Below are 13,152 nucleotides of genomic sequence, written 5' to 3' on the forward strand. Positions count from 1 at the left end.
ACAAACATTCCTGATATACTTATCATGTACCAGCTAAATACCTTGTAAGAAATTTCCAGATTCATACCACAGCCTTGTAGAACAGGCTGGAGGGGAATAACTACGACTTAATACCAACGGAAACTTTGTTTCAACAATTTTGCATTGAAAAATCCTTCCTCTATCAGGAAGAAACAGTAAATAAGGGCAACACCAGCTGCCACCTTCTATAAGAGAGTTAGCAACATTTCTGTGCTGGACCCCAGTCTTCACTTGTCAGTACAAGATGGCAAGTTCCCCATCATGGCACATGGAATTAAAATAAATTTGTCTTGCATGCAGATACCTTAAAAATGAGGAACTCTGTCCGAGCCTTGACTCAAACCAGCATTTTTATTAGCCACCATGTCCACAGTCTTTGATGATGTGGTCAAAGCCACCCTTCGGGCTACAAACAGTGCCCCCACACAGAGCATGCTCTTCTATGACCTGGTAGGATGACACATTGCTCCTCCAAATCTTTATATTCCCATCTGTTGTCTCTCTTCTCAAGCTCATTTAATGTTAATCTCAAAGATGTTACATCAGGTACAAGCAGCCTTCATTCCCTAAATATGAGATCCAAAGCTGCAATTTTAAAATAAAAGCTCTACACAGTAACATTAACTTTGTTCTCCTGAAATACTTTGAAAGTGCAATTAAAATTCTTTAATTTTGTGACATTCTCTTCCTATATTTTAATCCAAGATGTTTATACAGACACACAGATGCAAGTTTCACATCCTTAGCCACTGTTCCCATACAAGATTCTAGCCACCATATATTTAAATTCAGGGGTAGAGAAGAATGCACTGGTGCCAGTGAACACCTTTTGAGCCATTCCCAAGGTAATTACTGCAGTTGGTAGTTTCTGTCCTTCAAACTCAGCTGAAGTTCTTCACAACAAAGCTCTGGATTTAAATCCAGGAAGAAGCACATTTGAAGTATTCAGAAAAATAAAATCCCAACCCAAAGCAAGTAGCCTTTCTTCTCCTATAAACTTGATTTCCTGCCTTGTCTTCTATTCCAGCAAAAACACCACTAACTATCCATTGAGACTCAACAGGCTGGTTAAAAAGAAAAAATAAACAGTAATTGTAATACTACCGCAACACATCTATTGCCTCTGTTCTCCTTGTTTCTGTCTTACAGGTTGGAGAGGGAAAAATGAGTATTTGAGCACAAAGATACTTAATTCTGAAAGGCTCAAGGAACAAGAAAGTCTTCCAGCAATTAACCTGAGCTGATTATGCTTTTGGAATCACTCTCATGCACAAATGTCCTGCACTTCCCAAACTGGATTAAGCAAATGCCTGGCCACCAAATCCATTAACACTACAAAAACTAAGCAAAGATGTGTTTTCGTTTCTAACACACTGCATAATGATTCTGGATTGAGGGGGATGAGGGGTACAAGGGGAATGGATCACAAAAAGTGGCACTGCTTCCCTGAAAAAGCACCTGCCATTATCACTGTCAAGGACAGAACACTGGACTTCATCCTTGTGGACTGATCAATCACGGTATTTCTTATATTCCTAAGCCAAAACCAAAGGACACTCAGGAAGCAAATGATACTAATACAGAGGTCCCTGACCAGTAGAGAGAGACAAACCTAGGAGAAAAATGTCACCCTGTCACAAGGAAGCATTCAACTCTGTAAAGAGCCATCACAGGCCAGAAAGAAGATTGGTATTATATCTTCACCTGTAATAAACAATTCATATATACAGATGAATTCACCAAGATAATGTTTTTGAGGTCTCAAGACTATGCCCTCCATAACTAGCACACTGATACAATACTACTGATACTACTATATTCCAGAAATTATTTCCAAGTATTTCCAAGTGTGGATTAATTCAGAAGGAGAAAACTCATTTGGTTTCAGATTTTTAACAGCCTTCTGTAATGGCCATGAATGAAGTTTTACTGAATTAAAAAGAAATATAAGAGATCTTTCTATGTATGATTTATCAGATTTAGGATATACAGCATTTAAACTTAGAATAACTTGAGATTTTGCAATTCCTCTGCAGTTAGGAATGTTCTAAGCCATGGTTTAATGTAATATCCCATCCTACCTTTAATATACTGGAATCTGCCCAAACTCGTGCCTTACAAGAGAGTAAAGCTGAATCTTGGCAAAGAACTACATAATATATTCAAAGACCAAATAAACATGAAAGCAAAATACAAATACCAAAATATAGTAAGTCTCATTTGTTCTCCAATTCAGACTTGATATATACTTGGGCACATACCAGCTCCATAGAGAATAAAGCATCAATTATCTTATACACAGCATGGAGCTTCTTCTATCTTTCATGTCTACAACTTGACATTCCAATTTATTTCAAGGTCTATACTGGAAGTCTTTAAACTTTCATGTGCTCTATAATCAGCTCTATCTGGAAAAAATGACCATTTGACTGAGTTTAATCAATTTGTAGTTTATATATTCAAGCTTATGACACATAAAACACAGTACTATAAAAATCAACAAAAAGACTGCAGAAAGAAAAAAAGTGCAAAGGCCCAACTACCACAACACAAATTTTCCCGGTTTAACAAATTCAAAGCAGGGGAAAGAAACCAGTGGGGTTTTTTTCCCCTTTTTCATTAGATAAGAACTAACTTTTATATACGAAGAGAGAGGAAAAGTGCCTCCTTCATAAAGTGGCCCCTGAATGAAGGTCACAGGTACGTAAACATCCACCTGAGGTCCAGAAGGCAAGGTTAGATTTGTAGCTTTTTATATCTACAGAAAAAATTAATACTCCATAGCGTGAAGAGTCTAAAGAGCAGTTCAACTGTGTTGTGTGTGTTTGGACAACACTGAGATAAACACTGCAGAAACTGCAGTGAATGCACTGAATTTTGATACATCAAGTGAATTCAGAGAAGTAATGGAAAAGCTTATCTAAATGGCATTCTTATGAAAATAAGTGATAACGGAAAGATGGAAGTTGGAAAAAAACTCTTCTGATTCTCTGAAAGGACAGAAGGGCAGAGCAGAGCAATTATTCAGAAAGGAAGCTTCACCAAATTCCTTACATGCTAGCAAGCTATATGAATTAAATTGAAAAGAAAACATATTAAATTCAATGTTTTCTGAAGGAAGCATAGTAAGAAACCAATCTGTCCAAATGCAATTGTGACTGAGGTGGAAATCATATAGGAAGGAAAAAATAAAAAAAAATATTGTAATATGTAACAAATAGAACAGCAGAATTTTGGAGGTGTAAAATTAAAAAAGCCAACATACAAAATGAGATGCAAAAAGCAAGTTAATGAAAGGTAAGGTTAGGTGTAGCAGGAAGTTAAGAATTCACAGCTTTAAAAACGAAGAGAATTATAGACTGGATCAACAATAATTTCTGGAATTCAAGAAAAGGTAACAGTATTATTTCTGGACAACTAGTAAATAGCACCGATTAAGCAAGAGTCAGCAGTCTTGTCTGCATCTAGTAAAAATACGTATATTCAAAACAATTCTAGTTTGTTTTTTTCTGTAATAGAGCTACAATTCCTACAGGACGTGAGCAAAAAGATCCATCATATAGAAACACGAAACACGTGAAAGAGTGTCCATCTCATACTTAAACGCAGGGAAACAGGTCTTCACTTTTTGTGTCTCAGCAGCTCTGTGACAACAGTACTGCACTTATGGAACATTTGATCTGCATGTCTGCGAGAATTCTGGAAATAGCCAAAGCTTCTGATGGCCACAATTGAGAAAATGAATTTGCAAGGACAGAACTGCTTTAAGTAGAAACATTTATCATCCTTGTCCATATTTACAGGCACCACAAAAATAAGCCTGTCTGATGACAAGAGAAAAAGGTCAATAAATTGGCCTTCAAGATGTAGATCAGATACTCCTTTTCTACATCAAGCAACAAGTTTTACATTCAGCTTCTATAGCTAAAACCAGTACCAAGTGCATAACAATAACCAAGGCTTTACTACAAATACAGAAAAAATAGTGTTTCTTGGTATTTTTTATGGGCTTGATGATTCTAACTTTGCGAATGATAAAACTCATTTTAATGATGGAAATACCATGTATTGAAATCTGCAAACAATACCAAGGTAGCAAGGCTGAAAAGATTTCATCCAGTGTGGATAAAATTCAGAATGGTCTCAACTAACTGACCAAATTATCTCAAGACAGCATTTTATTACAGGCAAATGAGAAATAGGAATAGTGGGCTGCATGATTAAGAGAACTGGAAAGCTGTACATAACTGCTATTCAAAATAGGCTGTGGGTCATTATCCTTTGTGTGCTTTGGGAAAGACATCAGAAGTCAATACTGTCCTAAGCTCCTCTTCACTAAAATTAAGGTCTTGTAGAATTAAGATAATTCATAGAAGCTTAGTATTCCAAGAGATTGCTAAGGAAAGGTTAGACAGCCTCTAGGTATGATTTAGCTATGGTTTGTCCTACTCTTGACAATGGCTTTGCCTTATCTGTTTAAAATTATTTTTCTCTATTATTCTTCCTATAAACAACAATGATTCAATGAAATACTTGTAACAGCAGGAGAATAGAAAAACACAGAAATCCCTCCAAGGACAAGCTTCAAAAGATGCTTTGTAAGCAAAAGTGATAAAAGTCTCTTTTCTCCTGCCTCTCCCCAAGAGCCAGCTGGAACAAGTGAAACAAAACAATTCACTGCCAAAGAATCATAAAGATGCACCTTAAAAGAAAGAACAAAACCCGAAAAGCCAACAGCCAAGAACAGTAGAAGGTAAATTCAGACAGCTCAGTGCATACAATAGTTTTGGGTGCACAAAACAAAAAATCCAAATATCTTCTAAAGAACCCATCTGACTAATATTGCTTGTTCCTTCTCACCCAGTTACACGGTTTATAAACAACAAGAGGCATACACTGAAGTATTTTATAACCTAAATATAAAACCTTATATATCACTTTCACAGATCAGGCATGATTCAGTTCATATTTGTGAGGGACAGAAGTCAGAGAGTCATTGCTTAAGCACTGCTGGGAAAGAGCTTCAGCACAGTATGCCTGTTCAAAGAACAGTCAAATTATGGCCTTCCACAGTCATGCTATTAATTGACATTTAAACTTGCCAAATGAAAGATGTGGAATTGTTCCTCCTTAAGGAACAGCATTTAAGAAATCTAAAATGCTAACCCTTGGCAGGATGACTGCATGGGACATATGTCAGGGAGGGCACAGGATATATGTCAGATTCCCTCTGAGATGCACAGATAGGGTTAACATAACACAGATTATGAAGATGAGCTGACTCTTCTGAACTGCATTAAACCTGCTTGGAGCACAGTATGTAGATGGCTAAAGGAAAAGTGACTAACAATCATTTGCAACATTACATGGCTTTTTAAAAATACTGATGTACATGAAAACTTCTACTGAATATAAGTACAAATAGGAACAAACCACTAAATATCACTGTTCTTATTTCCACTAATTATACATGTATAGCAAAGCAAAGTGCTATTTCATTTAAAGTCATATAAACTGAAAGCTCGACTCAAGTTACACAGTCCCTCTGCAACAGTTTAAGTGTTAGATTTAGGAAGGATTCCTTTGCTGAAAATAAACATGGAGTAATTGGGATACTCAGAAGTGAATAAAATTAAGACAGAGCAATCAAAGCACTTTTATTTTATATAACAGAAGTTTCTCCTATATCTAACACTGCACAAGGTATCTTGCATAATCAAAAGGTAAGCAGAAGTCCCTTACACTGCCTCGCTTTGCCAGAGAATCACCGTAGTCTGCTGGCAAAGTCCGCTTGCTGGACTTTTTCTGCTCATGTTCAACTGCATCTTCAATTATAGGCTCAAGCCTCATCTGGACAAACACCAAAGATGTGGATCAATTTCTTTTCATTATAAAGTGAGGAAAGATCTAAAAACCTTTTAAAAACTTCTGAAATATTTAGAAAACTGCATAGAACTCACTGATGTTTAAATTAAAAAAACCTAATTGAGGCTCTGGCCATAAATTCAGTAATCTCTGAAAACGTTGAAGCTCAAATTTGGCAAATAAATGTTAACAGTCCCCCCTGGTTTTTTTTTGTTTGTTTGTTTGTTTTGTTTTTTGGGGTTTTTTTTTGGTTTTTTTTTGTTTGTTTGGGTTTTTGTTTGTTTTTTGTTTTTTTTTGTTTTTGTTTTGTTTTGGGTTTTTTTTTTTTTTTTGTTGTTGTTTTGGGGGTTTTTTTGGTTTTTTTGGTTTTCAGTTTTTCAAGATTTTGAAATATGTATCAAAAGTCTTGCTCAAGGGTTCAGTACAGTTAGTCAGTGTTCACTCTAAAGTGTGTTTTAATACAGCATCTAATGAGTATCTAAATCCAAGTTTACTAAACAAAATCTTAAAATTGGACGTCGCTGCTTGCTTGACAAGTTTGTCCAGAAAATAAATGTTTATCTCTATGCAGAACTAATTCTTCCCAAACCGTTCCAAGACTGAAGCTAAGTAATGTGTTGTATCTATGTATAATTCTCCTCAGTCAGCAGATGCAATTTTATTTTGTTACCTCTGTAAGAACTGTGGTGTCATATGAAGGCTGATACTTCTCTTTTTCATGTGCAGTTCGCTTTTCCATCTTTTCTCTGTCTGTTTTCTGTTTTCTGTCTGCTCCCTTGGGCTAAAAATGAACAGTTACGTGAACACGAACACAAGTTGAAAATTATTTTATAACTGAAATCTGATCTCAGACATGAACCACTACAAGCAGTAATGTAACAATTTCCTATATCTTTATGAGAACTTAGAGACTTAAGGATCTAAGTTTTAAGGATCTGTTTTCTAATGTTACCTTAAAAACTTTGATTTGACAACTGGCTGAATGCAGATGATCTGTATATTCTCCATTTTCAGTCTGTTTAAAAGTGTCAACTTGAATCCTAAAAGGAACTCCTTTCTCTCCTCCGTGTTTACGAGGGGTAAATTCAGTGCTGATACAATGTACCTGAAAAAAAACAATGACCAAACAAAAAGGACCCTCAGAAGCATTTCAGACATGAACTTTAGTATATGTTACCTACATTGACAATTTCTTGTAAAAAATATAGCAAAGCTATAAAAAGTCGCTGACTGGAAGAGTTTTTCATCTCATGCACCCTCATCTCAGAGTATTTTCAAATATGTCCAACTCCTTTAAAAGTCTACAGACCTTTTAATCAGTGTAACTGCTTCAGCTGCTACATGAGAATGAACACTATTTATAAGCTATAAAAACCCCTTAAGGGTATCTAATGAGAAAATCAGTGCAATAGAAGGAATTATGAACAATCTCACTGGACAGTTCTCCCAATTTTTTTTGCTTCCTTATGGAATTTTAATTAAGTCTTTCGAATAACTGAACTATACTGGCATAATATTAGTTACATTTTCAATCTGTTACAATTTCTTCTAAGGAAATGCATAAACAAAACTATTCTGCAATTTATCTCACAGTTCTTCAAGAAGACTACATTTTAGCAATCATGTAACTCTTACTAAGAAAAGCATCTTTTATTGTACTAGATCAAATTTAATTTACCAACAATATAGCATTTAACCTATTTTGACAGCCAGAGTAAGAAATGTTGCTACCTGAAACTTCACAGCTATACTTTTTCATAATAAAATCAGACCTGAGACAAAAGTAAGTAATGTGAATATGAACATTCCATCTAAATTTCCAAAGAAAGCATGCTCAGTTGCCCTGAATATCAAATACACAAATAATAGAATTCCTACAAGGAAGCCTACTGACATAGTAAGAAACAGCTTTGAGTGATTTAAAACCTTTTTCTTGAAGGACAATACTTTTAATTTTGAATCCTTAAACCAAGCTTCTGCTGAAAGTAGTAGTAAGAGTTACTGAGAGGAATGTATGTTAATTCTTACACAGCATACAACTAAATATTTTAACTATGACAGCTTTCTTCACAGAGCTATTTAAAGGCTTTTTATTTAAATTTTTCTATAAACCAAATTAAATAGAAAAACCTTACAAGGGACTCCAACAGACCTATGAACCCGTGTTTTTTCACCAAGATGGGATTTAACGGCCATTCCACAAATAATAAACCAAGAAGCTTTGTAGTTCAAGTATACTGCTGTTTGTGACCTGAAAGGCACCAAACACACACATCCAGTCAAATAAAGTTTCAAACCTGAATAAAAGCAGATGTACATTTTGCTGGATCCCATAAAAATTCAACTGCGTTGAGCTGGCTTGGATTTGTCTTGATATCAATGACACCAACAGACATCGGAATATCTATTAAAATAAGTAGCATATATTTCAGAACATTAATACAGCAAGTAAACACTATAAATAAATTGTAATATAAGGTTACCATCAGCATACACCAGGTAGGATGGAAAAATGTGGGCTTTGGTGGCTTGACCAGTTTCTTAGGACTGATACAAAGAATCTTAGTAGATTCAACATACAAAGTACTCAAGGTTTTGGGTGCTTTTTCATTCTCCTCCCCTGCTGCCACCCCTGAGGTTATGCACCAAAAAATGATCAAAGTACACAAAGTACAGAAATCATGTTGGCACCATTTTCACAATCTAACAGAGAAAGTTACTTCTGTCTGTGTTGTCCTAATCACGTCAAACTCAGCAATCAAAATTAGAAAGACTATTAAATGTGTACAGCTGAAGAGTTGCTATCTTACTTTCACAGCACTTAAAAAGTTTGACAAGAATGTGGAAGACGTAAGAATGTTTATATTCAAAACACACACACTATGACAAAGCAGCATCCAGAAATCTGGTCTGTCCTTTTTCATCAGCCTCAACATAAATGTGATCAATTTAAATTTGGAAGTTGATTTCCATACAGTGGCAACAAACAGAAACAATTATACCTAAGTCGAGCAGTCTGTCCCCAGGGCGGTTCCACTTCCAACCCTCTAGCTGCTGGTGCTCTGTGTACTGCAGCCTTCTGTCATGGAATACAACTCTTATAATACTCTAACAGAGAAGAAAACAAGCCTGTGATGAGCCACAGAGTCACTACACCTTTAAAAACAAACTAAACTACTAAAACATTCCAAAATAGCCACAGTGTCAAATACACAAATGCATATTTACTGCAAAAATTTGGCAAGCATCAGTATCCCAAAATATTCCAAAACACAGAAATAGAACTGAGCAGCAGGAGATACTTGAAAATGTGGTAAAAGTGCAAGGGAGAATTTTATCTGACTGGATACTGTAAAGATCACTATGAATTACATACAGTGAACTAAGCAACACTGGCAGCACTGGCAGTATCAAACTATGTAGGCAACACCAAATTATTTTAGAAAGCAAACACCAAAGATTTCATTTATTATGAAAAGTGGTGAATATTACTTGATCATTCTTTCACTGGGAATTCTGGGAATTTCTGTAGAATTTTTTAAGAAATAAAACAGGAAATTCCGTTCCTAGTACTTATAAGATATTTACAAAAAATCTATTATTTTACTTAATAGAATTTAAAAGTTCTGAACTTTCTCAACTATTCTAGATGAAATATTCATCCAGAACAACAACAACATTAATTTCCTTCAGATAGAGGCAATTACCTAATAATACGTATTTTTGTGGGCAGTTTTGGTATTGCTAAATGAATGTACATATAAAGCAACTTGTTACACACAGGCTGGAAAAATACTGTACACAGTGATTTTTACCCAACAAACAGAATGTAGACAGATTTGCATATTTTTTCCATTATTCTAGTCTTCCTTGTATTAACAGCAGCTAAAAGTGTCCACAAAACCCAATAACTTTTAAATGAAGTGCCTTACAAACCTTGCTATGGTAAAACTGACTTTATTCTAGACTTTTACATTGCTTTACCCTATTGTACCTACCAAATGACTCACCACCCACATACAAAATTACAGAAGAGAGACAACCCCAAAGCTACAAGGAAATACCACTTAAGGGGGCAAAATACTCTTATTTTATAACATGCTTATTGCAGCAAGTCACCATGCCAGTAGTAAAAAGTTTAATTACAGAACTCTCAAATCCCACTTTTATGCTCATGCTTAACTCTTCCTGAAGTGATCTCAGAATAAGCATCCCACAGACAAATAAGAACAAGGCATAGGATTATACAAGCAAGCCGAAGTTCACATATTACACAGCCCAAAACTGGCAGGTAAGGATTCAGCCTCCCACAGGCACACTGTTCTGGTGCACTTAGCAGCACCACTTTCAGAGTGACTTTAATTGAAGTTTTTCCCTTCTGTCCTAATAACTGAATAAGATTTTGTTGAGAATTCAATAAAATCAATAACCATCAGGAGCTTAGAAGAAAAATCCAAACCCCTCCATCAGTTCGTTTAATCATCTGTACTCCAAATTGGGTTAATTTTTTCAATTTACCTCATTTTCATACTTCATATAGTACTTTCATATTTCAGATCCACAGTACTTTCTACTAACATTGAAGTACAAGGAGACAAATCTGGAACTGAGGAAAGTGGCTCAGCTGTGGAATAAACTACTCAACAAACAGCAAAATTAGAGATCCATTTTCCTATGCATGTATCTCCAATATCCCATGGCTGCAAAACCCACAGGTTGACTCCATGTGTTTTCTGTAACACTTTTTAAACATGCTCACAATATTTCCACTATCTAAATGATCCTCTACCTTCCTCTCGCCTCTCCTAATCACTTGAAATGGACAATGTGATGGCTCAGAAGATACTGGGTACAAAACCTACAGACACTGGATACAAAATCTATCTTAACTTTCAACTATCTTAAGTTTTGCATAAATACATAGGTCTTCAGTGCACAAAAGTGTCCATTGGGTACTTATATTAATACATTTTTATTTGTAAATGACACTGGTTCACATATTCTGATGAACACCTAGTGACAGCAGAAAAAAAAAATCTAAAACAACATAAAATACACAGTCTCTGGTTTGTTAATAACACTATCTAGTGAACTTAAATTCACCTTCACCAGTTTTCCATTTATCTCTGGTATGTCTCCAGCTTTCCGATTATCTAGCATCCGGATCTCATAGGACTGACCTTTAAAGAGAAAAAAATTGCCTAGATAAAAGAGTAAGAGCACAAGGCTATTTCATGTTTAATGCATTTAGATTAGCTTTTGGTGCACAGTACATGAGAATACCAGTAGATGAAACTTGAGTTTGAGATATCCAGATAGCAACGTGCACTTCACAGCATGCAAATTAACAAAACAAAGTGACACTTTTTGGTCCCTTTAAAACTAGAGATATTTTCAAAGTTTAATTATTTAATTTTGTGTCAAGTGTAAGTACTTGTTTCTCTATTTTTTTCTGAATAAAAAAACAAACCCAAACATTTCAAGGCTGAATTCCTTTATTTTTAAAAACTGCTGAATGGCAATGTACTGAGAACCATTAACTGGTGCTCCAAAACGAACTCTTGCAGAGTTTTTATACTTCTTCCAAAACATAAATACTATTCCTCCATGTTTAATTTTGTCCATACACCTGTTGCCTTTGTATGATTTTTATGCTTTGTATTATTTCAGAAATAGACCTTTAAAAGAGACAGTTATGGTTTATATCAACAGTATGAGCAAACTTATCTTTCCAGTGAATATGATGAACTGTTGTGCTTCAAAAGAAGCAAAGCTTGTAGCAATTTATTTAATTACAAGGACATTTTTCCTTCCAGAGTGAGCAGTAGATATTCATTTGCAAAATCACATTTCCCTAACTAAAACATAGGACAAAATAAATTTCAACATCTTCACTAAGATGAAATGCAGTAAAATCATCACCTGCTCTTCCCTTCAGGATACCTTTATGATGCAGTGTATAGCACATAAAAGAAATTCTGACTTGCCCTACAAGGCAATAACACTTGTGAATGAGCAAATGATTTCTTCATCTCCTTTCACTTTTCACAGGCTGATGTTACGTCCAGCTAAGGACCATTTCAGGGGGATGTTTTTGCCCGAACACAGTAAGCATATTTATGTATATTCTCTACACATGTACAGGCTGTCTTTACCCAAGCAGCATGTGAACATTGATACAGTCATGGATGACATAAATCCATGTGAAATAGATGCTCACCAAATGCAGCTGAGTAAATAATATATCATTTCTCCTCCTATATTTAACAGGAGGAATCTTTTCCTGTTAGTGTGATTCATTCAATTACCAGTGTTATTCTACTCATGCAGCTAAAATATGTAAGTTGAAGTCTATTTAAAGTCAGCATTTTTTAGATCTAGCAATGTTAATAAACTGTCGCAAGTATTTCTCTGTTCTCCAACTTTTTTTGGAGGGGTAGGGAAGTATGTGAAGAAAAAAAAATTCTGATTGTTTCTTCAAGAAGTGTGGCTAACCTTTCACAGGTACAAAATAGTATTAAGACAGTAGATTTAATAAAGGTGAAAATCAAAGAAAATGAGACTTGAAAATGTAAAACCAGCTCTGGACATTTTCAAGACAGAAGAACAGATACATTCCATTTTGGAGTTTTGGACATGTAGCTGCTCTAAAAGTGTGAAAAGCACTGATTTTTGTCATCCCTACATGAGACCTATATACACTACTTTTTCTCCTCTTTTCTGGAGAATCAGAGGAACAAGGTGACACAGGCTATGGACAGTAACTGCCCCCTGGTTCACACTGAATCTGTGGTAGCTTCATTCACAAAGTTCTCAGGATGCTCAAGTTTAAAAGGGACTTCTGGAGGTCATCTTGGCAATTCCCCTGCTCAAGGCAAGGCCTCACACAGACAATTGCCCAGCACTAAGCCTAGCTGGTTCTGAGTATCTCAGAGGATGCTCATCCAGACCATACTTCATAAGCTTCTCTGTAAAGACCTCATAGGAGAAACCAGCAAAAGCCTTACTGAAGGAAATCACTTGTAAACGCTATCTACTATCCTCTCCCTATCTACCAAGGCACCCAGTCCATCACAGACATTTATCAAACTGGTCAGGCACGATACTCCCTTCAGAAACCTGTGTTGACTATTCCTGATGATGATCTTATCCTTTATGTACTAGGAAATAGTTACCAGGAAATACCAGGTAACTTCCTTCCCAGGAAGCCTGTAGTTTCCTGGGTCCTCCTTTTTGAAGATTAGAGCAACATTAGCTTTCTCCTAG

At 35.6% G+C, this 13,152-nt stretch overlaps 2 protein-coding genes across 8 annotated transcripts in view; one reads left to right on the forward strand and one right to left on the reverse strand.

The window, feature by feature from the left end:
* FBXL2 (F-box and leucine rich repeat protein 2) overlaps positions 1 to 2,226 on the forward strand; it is a 72,795-nt gene extending 70,569 nt beyond the window's left edge. For both annotated transcript variants that reach the window (XR_015804374.1, XR_015804375.1), the window contains one exon: positions 1,171 to 2,226. The gene's annotated coding sequence lies outside the window, so the exon portion shown is untranslated. The remainder of the gene's footprint in view (positions 1 to 1,170) is intronic.
* The window catches only part of UBP1 (upstream binding protein 1), a 36,085-nt gene that overhangs the window by 8,692 nt on the left and 14,241 nt on the right, over positions 1 to 13,152 (reverse strand). For 3 of the 6 annotated variants that reach the window (XM_014887627.2, XM_014887633.2, XM_088166640.1), the window contains 6 exons: positions 10,990 to 11,066; positions 8,889 to 8,994; positions 8,184 to 8,290; positions 6,839 to 6,991; positions 6,557 to 6,667; positions 5,764 to 5,871 (listed from right to left, as the gene is read on the reverse strand). In XM_014887627.2, the coding sequence (XP_014743113.1) occupies positions 5,764 to 5,871; positions 6,557 to 6,667; positions 6,839 to 6,991; positions 8,184 to 8,290; positions 8,889 to 8,994; positions 10,990 to 11,066 (662 nt within the window). The remainder of the gene's footprint in view (positions 1 to 5,763; positions 5,872 to 6,556; positions 6,668 to 6,838; positions 6,992 to 8,183; positions 8,291 to 8,888; positions 8,995 to 10,989; positions 11,067 to 13,152) is intronic. The other 3 variants (XM_088166635.1, XM_014887628.2, XM_088166650.1) reach the window with 2 other exon arrangements.

Source organism: Sturnus vulgaris, chromosome 1 (genome assembly GCF_052056855.1).
Source record: "Sturnus vulgaris isolate bStuVul1 chromosome 1, bStuVul1.hap1, whole genome shotgun sequence".
In the NCBI taxonomy this organism is placed as follows: Eukaryota; Metazoa; Chordata; class Aves; order Passeriformes; family Sturnidae; genus Sturnus; species Sturnus vulgaris.